We start from the raw sequence: 17,500 nt of genomic DNA, 5'->3' as shown, positions 1-17,500 counted from the left end.
ACACTCATATATATATATGTATACACATACACACGCACACACACATATACATATACATATATATATATGTGTATATATGCATATATATAAATATATATATATATATATGTGTGTGTGTGTGTGTGTGTGTGTGTGTGTGTGTGTGTGTGTGTGTGTGTGTGTATGTATGTATATATATATATACACGACCGGCTTCCAGTTTCCTTCAATCAACCAAATCCAAACAAAAGGCTTTGCTCGGCCCGAGGCTATAGTAGAAGGCACTTGCCCAAGGTGCTACGCAGTGGGACTGAACCCGGAACCATGTGGTTAGGAGCGATAGATTTTCGAGCAGACACAGAGTAGTAACGCGAAAGAAAGGAAGTAGAGATTGAGCTCTCATCATGGTAGGAGAAAAAATGTGATTCGCAAATTTTTCTAAAAGACAGTTAGGTTTTGCTGGATTCAAAGAGGTCAGGTCCTCGTAAATCTGAGTAAATCTGAGTAAATCCCCTAGAGGTGCTTCCCCGTTATTACTATTTATTTTCGCTTGTAAACTTTCATGAGTTACATTTGTTTATTCACTAAAAACTTGTTAAATTTGAAAATATTCGTGTAGTACTTCAACAAAAAATCATTCTTCTAGTACTTAGTACTTTAAATATTTAACACAAAGTCTAATGCCACTTGCTAACTTCCTAATAGTCCGCCCCCTCCACTAAACTCTCTTTTGAAATGTAACTGGGAAGAGTGTATACTTGCATTTTCCTTTTACATGCCGGAATACTGTATTTTCCATTTTCCCAAATGAATATACGTTACTTCTTAAACTGCTCTGCCAAAAGAGTGGCTCCTCAGATGGTTACAGTGTGATATTAGATTAAGTTGTAAATATATTTGAGCTGGTACCAAGTTTATATATATATATATATATATATATATACAGAGAGAGAGAGAGAGAGAGAGAGAGAGAGAGAGAGAGAGAGAGAGAGAGAGAGAGAGAGAGAGAGAGAGAGAGAGAGAGAGAGAGAGGTGGGGTCCTGTAAATAAACTGTCGTCTAAATTACGCAGAAATGAAAATAACACTGACATCTCATTTTAACATATATTTACCAAAATTATACAGAAATATCTTGAAATACTAAAGAGTAAATTTATTCAATAAAATCGCCATTCGCTTCAACCGTGGCTTCTAGACAACTTTGGAATCGTTTGCAACTCCTTTGGACGGTCTCCTTGTTTAAGTTGGTGAATGCTGCCATTATGCTTGCTTTCAATTCATCTTTGGTGTTAGAAAGAGTTTTGTTGGTCTTTCGTTCAACTACGCCCCACACATAATAATCAAGGAGTTTGCAATCTGGGGAGTTTTGTGGCCAGATGTTAGGGGTGATGTGGTCGCTGAAATTGCCTGACAGTCATGACTGGGTTCTCCTGCTTGTGTGACGTAGTGCAGACTCCTGTTGCCAGACATAGGGTCTTCCATCAGCCACCTTCTTGACCCAGGACAGCACTACCTTCTCCGGGAACATGATGTAGGCCTCCATATTGATTCTGAGGCCGTGTGGGAAGATGAATGTAGGCATAACTTCACCATCACTAGTGATAATTTCAAACACCATGAAACTGAGTGGATGTTTGATTTTTATCACTTTCGGCACATGTACTCAGATTGACACCAAAACACCCTGAAACATTTGCATTGGAGCTTCTGGTGCGAAAGTCAAGCAGTACAGCATGTCGTTTCCAAATTTCTGGCAGAGTGAATTGCATCATGGAGCTGTTTTCTCACAGACGGTGCCCAATTGACCCCACTATACTGTGTAGTCGACAAAATCATATCAAAAATAAACAACGCTCATGCGTGAAATAAAAATATAAAATGGCGTCAATTTACCCAATGCACCCTGTTCGAAATGAGCAGTAGACAGACAGCCGAAAACAGATGAAGAGTCCTTTCTCTGTGTTTACTTGTCCTGTTCTCCATTTTTTCCTTGTTGTTTACGTATTTCATGTTGCTTGAATCGTTGGTGACGTCCTGTTCCCATATATACTTGTATATATATATATATATATATATATATATATATATATATATATATATATGTATATATATATATATAAACAAAAGTAAATGAGTATATGCATATATACGTACAGGTATGTGCATACCGACATCCACCTGTATGTATAGGTGCATATCTGGGTACAGGACATTGCAAACAAACGTAGACGAGAACACACGAGCCACATAGAGAACATTCTACTTCATCAGCTACCCACGTTTTAACACCGGCGTTTCGACGAGCTTCGGGCAGGACGCAACGTTAAAACGGCTCGTCCCATGGATCGCAGATTAAATCTGTATACGCAAATTAAATCTAGCCATGGAGGAATGTAGTGGCGGACAAAAAACAAGACAGGAAAACAAACAGAAAAGGCTTTACGGCCAGACGAGAAAAATTATGTGTGTATGAACGCGATGAGGCACGGAACCGAGAGAGACAAAGTGGTGGCGTGCGTTACTTGGCGAAAGCCAAGGAAGGAAAGGATTATTGACCGGAAGCATGTGACCATGCCGGTGTAAAGGGAAGAGAGAGAGTGGTAGAGGGAGAAAGAGAGGGAGGAAGTAGGAGAATGGTGAGCAACGAGAGGAAAAAAGAAAGAGAGGAAATACGAGGGGGAAAAAAGAGATACGTAGTAGTAACAGAGGAAGAACAAGAGGGGTAAGGCGAGATACGTAGTAGTACAGAGGAAGAACGAGGGGGGGGGGAGAAAGGAAAGAGAAAGAGAGAGAGAAAGAGATAGAGTAGCGTCGGAGGATAAGTTACGAAAACTATATATATATATATATATATATATATATATATATATATATATATATATATATATACATATATATTACAGACAAGAATGTAAATTTCGAATGCAGTAAAGCTGTGTAGCGGTGTAGCTAGATAGATAGTTGAATGATCTCCCTTGCAAGAAAGATCAGAGTATACTCCTTTTTCTAAGTTTTTCGAAAGCAGCAATGTCATAAGACCAGGGTTTCCACTCATCGCATAATAAAACACCCAAATTATTTTCTGCAAAAAAACCCTGATCCTATTTATAAATCTAGACGTTAGAAAATAGGTATATAATTGGTAATTTAATGATAAAATATAATATAGTAGAAAATGAATACAGAATCTAATACTTGATATCATATGGCAGCTAATTGTCGATTTCGTATATATCCACATCATCTTCATCCACTCCTTCAATGGTGATAGACTCATTTTCTTCATTTTTGAAGTTCAATCTACTCGTATATCTACGATGACAAGACTCATCCACTACATCTTTAATAAGTTTAGCGTTCGGCTCCCAAGAACTGCATGACACACCCTTTCTTGTAATAGCTTGTTTAGCGAGTAGACGATCGGTGATCGTTTCGGCCTTCAGCCTGTTAGTGAACTTTGTCTTTATGCAATTTACTTAGGAAAGTATGCGCTCCATGCACTTTGATGAATGAGGTAACACAGTTAAATTAGTTATGAATTGTGACAGCCTCTCTAATTTAAAGCCCGTTTTTAAGACTGCGTATAGATTACCAGAGTTCAAGGATGCTTTTTAGGGAAACAGGAATATGTTTATATTGCCGAAATAATCTCCACTCATTGTTTAGTTCATCAAGTATGTTTTCCGGTGCAAATTGCCTGTCAAGGGAATTATCGACTGAGGAGAGTTAGTGAGATCACACGCTGCTTTTGGATCAAGTATTTCTAAGAGAGCAAACACTCCAGCTTCATCGAGAGGAAAGCGCATTTTTATTTGAGAGCATAACTCTATTAAAAAATGTTTGCAAACAATTTTGAATCTAGTTGAGTCACCAACAATGGGGTTTTATTGTAGATATCTCATTGCGCGTCCACCGATGTAAACATCACTCATATCTTTGTGACTAGTTGTGTTATTAAGATCAATATCTGATAATTTAGATACAGCGAAAACATCCTCTTTTATAAAGCAACTAAGGATGCTTTTATATTCACTGGATATGAGTGTATGCAACAGATGCAGTCAAAAGTGCTCCGATTGAAACTCGACATTGAGAGCATTTACCTTCTTTAATATATAATGTAAGAAGAGCAGCATGTGCTTCGTCCCTTTGTTAATCGTTGTTTCTGTTGTGTCGACGCCCCCAAGCGAAGAAGTAGGCTCGACCAAGACATATGAATAGAGGTCATCTGACCGCGGTAGGAGTGGACTGACAGTTGAGTAGCCGTCGTGTAGCGGTTGAGTAGAGATCATCCGAAGGTGCTAGATAGCAGTAGCTTGAGACATAACAGTTTCATAGATCCTTTTGACTCTGTCCACTTTTTCTACTTTAGCCTCTGACTGAAAATAAGATACAAGAGCATCCCACTGTTTTGTATAACGTTAATTACATTTTCACGCGACAACCATCTAGTTTGCGAAAGCTTTAGAATCTTGTTTTCTTTTGGGCCAACAACACTTTGTATCATATTGACGCCATTTTGACGTTTGCTACTTCGAGAAAAGCAAGAAGTTAAGTCCTTCGAAAAAGACTCGAGATACAAAGCGCAAATGAATAGCAAACACAGCTTATTGTAAATACAGTCGGAATATTGTTTCTCAACAACTTTTGAAACACACTCTTGTTACCCATCATTGTTGAGCAATTATTGCTGGCAAATCCAAGTATGTTGCTTATAGATACATCTTCTTTTGTAAGTGTTGACTTGACAGCATCGTACAAACCCTGAGACGAATCATCTTCGACTGCAATTGCATCCAGAAGAGTATCCTTGACATTAAGCAATTGTTTATCAAAAAAGCGAACAAGTATTACACTTTTACTCTTTTACTTGTTGCAGTCATTTGACTGCGGCAATGCTGGAGCACCGCCTTTAGTCGAGAAAATCGACCCCAGGACTTATTCTTTGTAAGCCTAGTACTTATTCTATCGGTCTCTTTAGCCGAACCGCTAAGTTACGGAGACGTAAACACACCGGCATCGGTTGTCAAGCAATGCTAGGGGGACACACACACACACACACACACACACACACACACACACACACACACACACACATATATATATATATATATATATATATATATATATATATATACATATATACGACGGGCTGCTTTCAGTTTCCGTCTACCAAATCAAGTTACAAGGCTTTGGTCGGCCCGAGGCTTTAGTAGAAGACACTTGCCCAAGGTGCCACGCAGTGGGACTGAACCCAGAGCCATGTGGTTGGTAAGCAAGCTACTTTATTTCATTTCAATTTGCCATAAAGGCAGTACACAGAGAGTAGCTACGGGCTGGACAAAAACATTAATGAGATGAAATGGATGATAAATATGATGGTATAATGAGAGAAGGCAAAAGCCGCCCGCCGAACTTTGCTTCTCTATAACACTGTTCATTTTAAAATTAAATTTTCACATTGAGCCTATGAACCTCGTACATAAAAAGTCATAAATTAAGGCATTTGCCTCTTACGATTTTTCATTACACAATATGAGGCACTCGTCCTCTTACGTTTTTTCGCCCGATATAGCCTTCACTTCTCTCAAGCAAAACGATGGGTCTGGGTCGGGCCACTTTGCAATACTGAATTCGTCGAGGGGGAAGGAATTCACCACCGTACTTATGTGACTAGCCGACACGACCTCCGCTTCCTTTTATTCACAAATTTCTGCAGGGCCCTTCCCTTTCGGAATAGGATTAGCCAATCCTTTTCCTCACAGGGTGAGCCCACAGCTTCTACTGTCGGCGGCACATTTCCCGCCGACCTGCTTTCCTCCGTTGGTGGCACAATTCCCACCAACGGAGTGTCGGGACACGCCGGCGGTGCACTATCGAGCACCGGCCGTACCTCGTTTTTTTTTTCGTTTTCTTTGGGGCCACTGGAGTAGGTCGTACTTCCGCCTTTGCCGGACGGTCCTCCTCCTCCCCCACGATTTTCGGTGGGCAACCATTGCTGCTCACCTTCTTCCTTTTATTCCTTTTTTTCGAGGAGGTTTCCACCTCCTCGACTTCCTCCGTCTCTCCCTCCACTGGGGGAGCGGGGGGAACAACATTTGTTAACTGTTCCAGGACCTTACTCTGGTCCTGGGGACAGTCTTTCTTGATATGACCGTGCTTCAGACACCGGTGGCACTTGGGTTTACGTCCCTCAAGAATGACCGTATATCTATGACCGGCTATCCTCAAAAAATCCGAAAATACCAGATCCCTGGCTGATTGGGTCCACAGGGTCAAAACCGCTTTTGCCCCAATCCAATCAGCTGTAGGTAAAATTTTCACATTTAAGAGCTTTGCTCCACTGCCACCCAGACCCCGTCGGATAGAATCCTCTATCCAATCAGGTTCTATACCGGGTGGCAGCCCACAAATCCAAGCTCTAGTTAATTTCTTCCCACAATATGTGGGAAGAAACAGAATTTTTCCCCTTCTAAGGGCTGGCTCGCAAACTTGCGAGCCAACTCAGGGGTGTCAAATAGCAACCTAACCGTCGCGTATTTTACACCCCATGCCATAAACCTAATAGTTGGCAGATATTCTGCCAACTCTTTTTCAATTTCAATTTTGGGAAAGACCGTAATGGTGTCGAGTAACCTAGAGTAGGTCCGTAACACCACCGTTCTTTCCCTGAAATCATTTAACCACTTCTTGGGTGGGATAATCTCCCACTCCACAGCAGTCGCCTTATTTTTCTTTATGTTCTCTGCCATGATAGAAATGTCCACATAAAAATTAAACAACGAAACATTTTAAAAACATGCAAAAAGAGAAAACAGTTAAAAAAAGCGGAAGAAATAAAATGAACAGTTCGTACTAAAAAAGTTCATAAAGGAAGGAGAAAGGAATTACAAAAGTTCAGAAAGAATAAATAAAATATAAAGTTCTAGGCAGAATAACAAATTTTCAGGCCACAACGGTACTCCGGCCCGATTTGATCCCGGCTCCGCTGCAGTCGTCACTTTGCTAGTAAAAATTAAATCCTTTGCGTAGTTTCACGTGGTGTAGTTCAAAGCAAGAGGAAGAATTTTCTTCAAATTCATTAGCTTTCAAAACTTGGTTTTAAAACAATAAATTCCTTTTCTTTTTTAAACAAAGTTCACAATATTTATCTGTAGTTTTCAAATCATGACTTGAAGACAACAAACTTTTACAAACTAAGTTTACAATTTTGGGAGGAGTGATACCTCCAAAACACTCTTCTCACCGCTAAGTGAGACTTTAAGCACAACCACAGGCAGACAAATGCGTGGAATTCAGTGGAGATTTCTTGTTCGACATAAATATAAATAAACACGAGCAATAAACCCCCACTAAATCCCAAAAAACACAAAAGTCTTACCTGTAGTTGTACGTCAAAAATTCACGACGCTGGCATTCAGCGACGTGAAAACAGGAGCGACAAAAAATACGTCCTCCCGGTAAGCAAGCTACTTACCACACAGCTATTCCTGCGCCTATGCTAAGATTTGTCACTGAGATGTCCGTACTTTCATATATCAATAATGAAAACTTCTGTTTCTTGAGAATTTCCAAGATTTCATTTCATTCATAATGTGCAGTTCCGTCTTGCATAATGTATGTTAATTTTGTTGTTTTCATTTGTAGATTTTTAGCTATTTCACTATCGGGAAAGGCCTTTTCACAAATTTCAGCTAAGTAATATATATGTATGAAAGCGTGTGATGTTCAGCAACATAACCTGTTAGTAGCAAGTCTGCTTTAGCTACTTTTTCATTTAATGTATCATGTGTTTTTTTAAACAATAAATGAATCTAATTTAATAGCAGATTTCGCACAATCAAAAGCTCTCTTGGGTTTGGTGGTGTTTTTTTATGAGCCAACAGCATTGATTTGTTAGCACTTTTCAACACAACGTTGCAAGAAACATAGTAGTAGGTGTCGGGATTTTTATCATCTTGCCGTAACCAATCTTTAAGCTCGGCATCCTCCAACCACAACTTCTTAAAATTTTGGGTGTACCACTTCCTCTTTTTAGACACACTATTGTGTGCCATTACTTCGCAAAGGGTTACAAAACAAAAACACTTATTCAAAATGTTGTTAAACAAATTTTAAATCGCGAGTAACAATCGAAGCGTACACCACAAACACAGTCAAGCTGTCAATTGGCGGTGTCAGAGTTTCAGGCACGTGTACAAGCGGTCACCAACGCGTTGTAACTTGTAGTTGCCCGGTATGATACAAGTGTAAACAAATAATGAACGCGTACGATCGGTAATTACGTCACATACAATATTTGTATCGATAAATTCATTACGTGAGAGAATTATGGATGGTATATAGAAAATTTACAAAGTATTAGAAGAGGTGTAACTTTGGTACATATTGCATACAAAGAGTATGGCACCGAATTCTCTTTAAAAAATAAGTTTGCAGCCAAAACTAACATAAAAACCCAGATTTAATGTAGATTTGGAAATTAAAACCCATAAACTCATCATTGCTTCAAAAAACCCAAATCTGGGTGGAAAAACGCATCAGTGGCATCCCTGCATGAGACGTAATTCTTAATTATTCAAGAAGCTTGGCGTTTCTCTTGAAAGTTTCTAGAATGTCTAGCGTTCCATTAATAAAAGACAGCTTGCAAACCCAGTATTTCGCTTCTTAGTCGATTAGACTTAGAGCCATTCACGTCGTTGCTATGTACGTCTATTTCTCGACGCCTTATATCAGACTTGACTGAAAGCCACCACTCCGCTGTTGTTTTACATTTCCTATCTCTGAACTTTCTTGCATGGATTACTTCATTCAACTAGTTTCTACAATTTGATTCCATGTATTATCAGCGATAAAAGAATTAAATATATTTTTTATAGTAAATGTATAGATCATGTATTTATTCTTTCATCTATGTATGAAATCTTGCAATAACATACACGCAGCCACATCAACACCTTGTACTGTCTATATATTTCACTACAACTGTAAGAATAGCAGAGAAAGAGTAAGTATTTACCCTTACAGTATGGAAAAAATGTTACCAACAGGCGGCTACGGGAGTCAAACCTGTATTCCTGAGATACCGACTGGGCCCCTGGCAAGAATTACCATCAATTTTAATGCTAAATCATAGCTTTCGAATGTGATAACATTTTTATAAACAAACTTTGGAAGCGTCGAATGTGTTAAGTATTTTACAGACAATAAAGGAAATTTCGAACGCAATAAAGCTGTAAGAATAGCAGAGAAAGATTGGGATTTGCCCTTATAAGATTTACCCATAGCCAGCAGGCGGCAATGCACATATGCATGTGGTGGTGGTGGGGGAGACAGACAGAGAGAAAACGAGAAGTAGTGACAACTCTCATATCATCTCACGGTTAGATATATTTCAAATGTTATGGCTCTTTTCCTGAACTCAAATAGATGTACATTCTACCTTATTTATTTAAAATTAATATATATGAGGAATTGTTTTTGAATAGGTAACAGGAAGTTTATACTTATATTTGTATATACAGAAATATTACCCTATAGTTGTATTAATTGTAGTGTGTTCTTTGTTTTGCAGAAAATGGTTTCCTCAACTCTAAAATGGATGTTGATATCATTGGTGCTGTGTGTTGCAGTAGAAGCAGTGTTCCTTCCTAATACTTGCAAGTCTAGATGCTTAGCCGTACAATGTCGCAATGCTATGAGAATTACATGCCAAAAGTTATGCACGTGCAAGTGTAGAACACCGTGGGTAAGTCATGTGACTGAATTTCGTGTATCTACACTAACTTTTCTCATAAATATCTTAACTGTTTCTCGATGAGGGATTTTAACTCAGAATGTAAAGACCAGAATAAATACCGCAATGTATTTTGCCCGATACAGTAAGGATTCTTCCAATCCAGTACCCATATCTTACTTATAACGGTATCTAATCAAGACACAAGGGCAGCAATTTTAAGGGTTCAGACTAGTCGTTATCATCAACTACACTACTTGAATGGCACTTCATTTTATCGAACTCGAAGAGCTTAAAACCAAAGACTGGTTTCGGTGGTATTTGAAAACCAGATGTGAAAAGCCGGAAGAAGTACCGCTAGACACTGTTTCAGATGTTCCACCAATTCTGTTAGTTCGCCACCCAAAATTTTTAACATAAGCACAAGGCCTAAAATTTTGGCGGATAGAAAAGTTTATGGTAAAGTTGATCACAGAACATATGTTAGAAGAAATACCGCAAGGCATTTCATCCGACTCTGTAACGATTTTTTCCTGTAGTCCACCTTTACTTTACATTTGATAATTACTGTAATGAAGCATGTTTACTGTCACACGGTAGTGTCGCGAAGAAAACTGAAATATAGATGTATTTCAGGAAATATAAGAGGCAACACAAGATAGTGAAATATATACTACACATTTAAAAGAAATCTTGTGTCTTATATGTAGTATTTAAAATAATTCTAGATGAACTGGTCGAACGTGTAACAAAAGTAACTGCACGTGTAACAAAAGTAACTGCACGTGTAACAAAAGTAATTACACCAAGGAGTTAGTTTGAAGTTCAGGCCTTGGCTAGAACATAACTATCTGAAGAAAAATTAAATAAAGTGTATCAAATGAAATTAAAAACTCTATTGTATTTGGTTTGCAAAGATCTTTACTATTTAATTACCAGATATCACGTATAGAAAGAACTCTCTTTCTAAATAATAAAATATATTAATGCCTCGTTTAAAATTTTTATCAGCATTATATGCAATATATTTCTAATTTCAGGAAGTCAGGCTAAACAAAGAAAATTGTCCAGAACCTGAACATGGTGGTTTTGAACATGATCCTACTTTTGGTTCCCAGCATCAGCTAGTCAATTATCCCCACTAAATGAGAAAATGAAATGAAGAAGACTGACGTTAATTATTTCTTCGCATATTGAATTTCTGAAATAAAAGATAATTACACTGTCCAGTTCTTAATCGAAATTTTACTTAAATTGAATATTATTTTTTAAATAAATAATCTGAAACGAATAAAGGGATAATAAACAGTTTAAGTTTCATTAATTTTCCAACATTGAACATAACAGACTTCATAACTGTATGAAATATCATCGAATGATTCAGTTTCTGATAGTTAGTGTTTGAGGGCGCCGAACAGGCAGACTCATTTAACACGCCAGAGAGAAGGAGAGGGAAAGACAGAAAGAGAGAAAGTGAGAAGGAAGAGGTAACGGAATTTCTCTTTTCTCTCAAATAAGAGACAAATGAGAAAGTCTACTTGAGTGCTAAACACCAAAACGTATTTCGATCTTTCTGAAAAATTCACATTTTGCTGCGATAGATTTTCCAGGAAACAGAATGCATAAAGCTGGTCAAATTTTGTAAAATAATAGCATAGTATATTGTAAATATATAAATGAGAGATTTATTCAATTCCATTTTAAGGTAATAAATTTTTTTTTTTTTGAAAATTAGTATTCATTTTAGCAGTTTCATAAAAGGTAAATCATATCTTTTTATATATAATACCATATTTCCACCCAATGCGGCAAAAGTAAACATCCAAAATTACTCGCCATATGACGGGTAACACTGTCGTACATGTATATATATATATATATATATATATATATATATATATATATATATATATATATATATATAATAACATAAATAATATATAATTATATGCATATATCCATACATATATACTCTTTTACTCTTTTACTCTGTTACTTGTTTCAGTCATTTGACTGCGGCCATGCTGGAGCACCGCTTTTAGTCGAGCAAATCGACCTCAGGACTTATTCTTTGTAAGCCTAGTACTTATTCTGTCGGTCTCTTTTGCCGAACCGCTAAGTTACGGGGACGTAAACACACCAGCATCGGTTGTCAAGCGATGTTGGGGGGACAAACACAGACACACAAACATACACACACATACATATATACATATATACGACGGGCTTCTTTCAGTTTCCGTCTACCAAATCCACTCACAAGGCTTTGGTCGGCCCGAGGCTATAGTAGAAGACACTTGCCCAAGGTGCCACGCAGTGGGACTGAACCCGGAACCATGTGGTTGCTAAGCAAGCTACTTACCACACAGCCACTCCTACGCCTACATGTATACATACAAGCATATGTGGGTACAGGACATCACAAAAAACGTTGAACACAATGAAAAACGAAAATATAAAAACGATGACAGAAAACGAACTTTTTTTCGAACGAGAAAAACACAGAAACGAGACATGCAACATAAAGAATATTACCCTTCTTCAGTTGTCCCTGCTCCATCTACTCCGCATTTCAAAGGCAAAGACAATACGCGACTTCGTTGGAGCAGTCCTTCCCGCAAGTAAATTAATTAAAATTTGGAAATTTTTGCAGAGGGTGAAAGTGTAAACAGGAACAGGACAATGAGAAGAAGACATTAAAAACAAGACAGAACAGTGAGAACAAACGGTAAGGGCTGTTAGGCCAAGTCGATAGAAAAATTATTTTGAACGCTAGTTAGAGAGTGAAAAGACTTGCGTCTTCTCTATAGAAAGGCCGGAAATAGAAAGAAAGAGAGGGTCAAGGAGGAGGAGGAGTGAGAGAGGGAACGGTGAAAGGAAGAGAAGAATCGGGGAAGGTTGGGAGAGAAAAACAGAAAGGGTGAAGAACAAGAGAGGGAGAGAGATATAGAATCTGGATATATATCCTATAGACTTGGGCATCCTTCAAGTAAACACAAGCAAAATACCTCGGACACAATGTGGCATATATTTACCTCTGCTATCTCAGCCTTTGCTGCAGCAACTATTTCCGGATTATTCCCACAAGGATTACTTTGCATGGATACTTACTACTGGAATGAAACTACACTCCAAGTACTGTTCTCTCTTTCTTTCTTTTTTCAGCGCATCACACTCATTATCACTTCATACTAAAACTCTCCGCCTATGGATATAATAATCGATTCCTTTACTATTTCTGTCTCCGATGAAGGGAAGTGCTGGATCTTCCCAGAAACAGCTGTAAGACTCTATCCATAAAATATATTTCCAACCTTACCATTGCTCTCTTTATCCTTTTATATATTTACATATATATATATATATATATATATATATATATATATATATATATATATATATATATATATATATATATATATATATATTCACATATATAAAACAAATGATTGAGACGGAAATGGAATACGCTGGAAACATTGTTGCTCACAACGGTCGTGTCGACACATCCTGCATCGATCCGACGTAATAAGAGATATCTCGTTAAATAAACTCTGTTCTGCTCGGATTTAATACATCATTTGTAAGTGTCCGTAGGTTTAATCCGTTGGGCGGGAATGGCGAGGGAAAGATTCCGTTCCAAAGTTATAAATACACTCAGAGAGTAATTAAAAAAATAGGAATAATGAGAATAAAACATACAATAAAGTAAAACAGTAGGTGTGTCAGTACCCAGATATAGTTACTTACATACCTACACTTTCGGTCCTTTGTACACATACACATGAACACAGAAAGAAAGAAAGAAACAAACAAACAAATTGTTGTGTCGACGCCCCCAGGCGAAGAAGTAGGATCTCCCAAGACATATAAATCGAGGTAGTCTGGCCATGGTAGGAAGTGTTGAGTAGCAGTTGAGTAGCAGTCGAGTAATAGTTGTGTAGCGGTTAAGCAGAGATCATCCGAAGGTGCTAGATAGCAGTAGCTTGAGACATAACAGAAATATTGGTAAATAGATAAATAAATCGAGAATTCCCCACTTCGAAACTAAAGTCAGTACCAGATTTGGCTAAATCCGGTATCGAATCTGATACGAGATTTATGTAAAGAATGTCGTTTTCAGTCTTCAAACTATGGGGGGTCTACTGATTCGTTGTCTTGCCAATTTTATTGAACGTACGAGATACGTTTCTGTTTTGAAGTAAGATGCCAAGCAGTTTAATAGATCCTAACACCTAATCCTTTTGTGAATGCCTTATGTAACTGCTTCTATTCGATATGTTAATAAAGGAAACTTTATCCGTTGATATTCACCATAAATAACTGCAAATTACTCCTTTAATCATAATCTACTAGCTAAAAAAATTGGAAAGTCATGTTATAGTATATAATCATAAATATCTTATAGAAACTGGATGATCAAGCAGGATGATTTTAATGATATGCCTGCTCAATCAGGGTTCAGCTAAAGTTATACAACTTTCTATAATAAGCCTGCTCAAAATACCTAGTTGCAACAGTAAAGCGTAATTTTTTTTATCTCATCATGCGCTTAGAGCTTCAACAATTCATTTTAAATCATCAAATACAATACATCCAGTATAAAATGAACGAGCTATTCCCATATTTGTACTGCAGAAAAACAATATAAATACAAAATAAGCATATGTACGAAAGAGAAAAACGGAGATAGAATAAAGAGCCGTCACGACTACAAATTCAACCTGAGAAATTACAACAGCTGTAAAAAAAAACATAAAAAACTCACGTATCTAGCCTTGTGCGTGGATATGGTAGAAGGAAGCAGAGAGAAGCCTGTGGTATATATATATATATATTTATATATATATATATATATATATATATATATATATATATATAAACAATATATGAGTATATGCATATATATGTACGTGTATGTATATACGTTCATCTACATGTACATATAGATACATAACTGGGTACATGACGTGGCAAAAGAACATGGCCAAAATGGTAAACAAGGTGCAACAAACAAGCAGGCCACATAGAAACATCCCCTTCGTCAGCTGCCACCATTAAAACTCCGGCGTTTCGAAGAATTAAGGCAGTACGCATCGTTAAAATGGTTCTTCCCACGAGCACAAATTAAATTGTTTTCGTGGAGGTTAGTGGCGGACGGAAAACAAGACAGGAAAACGAAACGGTGAAATAAACAAACAAAAAGACTGTACAGCCAGACGCGAAGTGTGTATGTATTGAACGCTGTGAAGCACGTACAGGAGGGGCAAAGAAGTACGTGCGAGCTTGGTGAGTCCAGGCGCAGGAGTGGCTGTGTGGTAAGTAGCTTGCTTACCAACCAAATGGTTCTGGGTTCAGTCCCATTGCGTGGCATCTTGGGAAAGTGTCTTCTACTATAGCCTCGGGCCGACCAAAGACTTGTGAGTGGATTTGGTACACGGAAACTGAAAGAAGCCTGTCGTATATATGTATATATATATATATATATATATATATATATATATATATATATATATATATATATATATATATATATGTATGTGTGTGTATATGTTTGTGTGTCTGTGTTTGTCCCCCCAACATCGCTTGACAACCGATGGTGGTGCGTTTACGTCCCTGTAACCTAGCGGTTCGGCAAAAGAGACCGATAGAATAAGTACTAGGCATCCAAAGAATAAGTCCTGGGGCCAATTTGCTCGACTAAAGGCGGTGCTCCAGCATGGCCACAGTCAAATGACTGAAACAAGTAAAAGAGTAAAAGAGTAAAGAGTATATATATATATATATATATATATATATATATATATGTGTGTGTGTGTGTGTGTGTGTGTGTGTGTGTGTACATGTTTATGTGTGCGTCTTTGTGTTTGTGCTTGTCCCACTCGACCATCGCTCGACAACCGATGTTGGTATGTTTACTTCCAATAACCTGGCGATTCGGCATAGGAGGCCGATGGCATAGGTTCGAGGTTTACAAAGAATAAGTATTGGGGTCAATTTATTCGACCAAAAGGCGGTCGTTTTTCATTATCATTATGATCACACAACACAAACACGCACGCAGGCGCACCTGCGCGCACACACACACACACACACACACACACACACACACACACATACCATATTTTCCTGAATGAAGTCGAATTTATCAGGCCAAACTTTACACCTAAAAAGGTAAGTTGACTTATACCCCAAGAAGACTTTGGTGAACAAACATTTTGGTAAAAATGCACCAGAATTTGGAAAGATTGTGACGATTTTCCACTGTTTGCATTACATGTTTATAGTATATACGATGCCGAATTGCATGCCGGAAAATATGGTAGTCATACATATATGGTTCATACAAAAGCGTTCGACGAGTACAAAGCGTAATAAGAAAATTTAAAAAAAGGGGAACGGCAGTTACGTAATCAAGAAGCTCTGATAAAGCTATAAGGTAAAGCACAAGCACTCTGCTCTGAGTGCACTGCATCCTATAGCAGAAACAGCTGTAAGGTTATTATGCTGATAACGTAATACCTGTACCCTTGATCTTTAGTTAATTTCATTTACACACACACACATACACACACACACACACACGCATACGCACACACACACACACACACACACACACACACACACACACACACACACACACACACACACACACACACACACACACGTATGTACAAACAATTGAATGTACATAGAAACCAAGCGAAACAACTCACTCTCTAAGTGATCGAGGATATCGATATTTCCGTGTTTTTGCAGCTCCTCAACAACTTGTAGTCGAGTCATTTTTCCCCTGACTCTATCCCTCAGTTAATGAGCGCATAAACGAAACACCCCACTCCAATAGGGGGAACGTTTTCTTTTCTCTGCTCCAGGGCCTTCCCATGGCCCTGGGGGAAGTTCTTCCTGATATGGCCAGGCTCCAGGCATTAGTGACACTTGGAGGGGCGTCCCTCAAGTATCACCAGGTACCTCGACTCGGCCATTTTTACAAAATCCGGAAAGCACATATCTTTTGCGGCCAGTGGTGTCCATAGGGTTAAAATTGTCCTAGTACCCTCTCAGTTGACCGCAGGTGTCATGTGGACATTTAAGAGCCTGGACCCACTGTCCCCTAAGCCCCGCCGGATGGCATCATCGATCCACCCAGCCTCGGTTCCCGGGGGAAGCCCACATACCCAGGCTCTAATAATTTCCTCCCACAAGTGAGAAGAAAGAGAATCTCTTCCCCTTGCAGGGGCTGGCTGGCCGAAATGCCAGCCTCTTCGGGGGAGTCGAATAGCAACCACACGTTGCAGATTTGACTCCTCTAGAGATATAAAAGATTCTAGCCGGCAAAAAAATTGCCAGCCCCTTTACTATTTCTTCCTTGCTGAAGAGGGCAATGAAATTGCGTGACCTAGAGTAGGTCCGGAAGACCACTGTCCTCTTCTCTGTATCTGCTAGTCACTGTTTGGGTGGGACAACCTCCTACTCCAAGGCAGCGGCTTCATTATTTTCCCCCCATGTTTATAGATTTCAATAAAATTAACAGAAAGTTTTAAAAAACTTCACAATAACCAGCTGAAAACACAGCTGAAGAAGAAAAAATCTAAAACAGTTAAAAAAATGAGAATAGAGAGAAAGCAGAAGACAAAGACAGTTCCACGGGAGAAGAACACAAATTTTGGCCAGCAGGTACTCCAGGCCAACAGAATTCTTCACAGGTACAATCCAAACAGCTTCCACAATTCTTCGGACGGATACGCCCCCAAATCCAGGAAACATAATATCACACAAATAAA

At 38.4% G+C, this 17,500-nt stretch overlaps 1 protein-coding gene and 1 long non-coding RNA gene across 2 annotated transcripts in view; one reads left to right on the top strand and one right to left on the bottom strand.

Moving 5' to 3' along the window:
* Positions 1–10,941, top strand: part of LOC106875686 (uncharacterized) — a 12,561-nt gene extending 1,620 nt beyond the window's left edge. Inside the window, exons 2-3 of the mRNA XM_014923936.3 lie at positions 9,555–9,728; positions 10,757–10,941. Of these exons, the coding sequence (XP_014779422.1) occupies positions 9,558–9,728; positions 10,757–10,861 (276 nt within the window). The 5' untranslated portion in view covers positions 9,555–9,557 and the 3' untranslated portion in view covers positions 10,862–10,941. The remainder of the gene's footprint in view (positions 1–9,554; positions 9,729–10,756) is intronic.
* The window catches only part of LOC128248882 (uncharacterized), a 104,324-nt gene that overhangs the window by 60,881 nt on the left and 25,943 nt on the right, over positions 1–17,500 (bottom strand). The gene's annotated exons all lie outside the window — the stretch shown is intronic.

Source organism: Octopus bimaculoides, chromosome 1 (assembly GCF_046866305.1).
Source record: "Octopus bimaculoides isolate indiv1 chromosome 1, ASM4686630v1, whole genome shotgun sequence".
In the NCBI taxonomy this organism is placed as follows: domain Eukaryota; kingdom Metazoa; phylum Mollusca; class Cephalopoda; order Octopoda; family Octopodidae; genus Octopus; species Octopus bimaculoides.
Note: the sequence above shows the minus strand (reverse complement) of the source record. Positions and strands in the feature narration are given on the sequence as shown.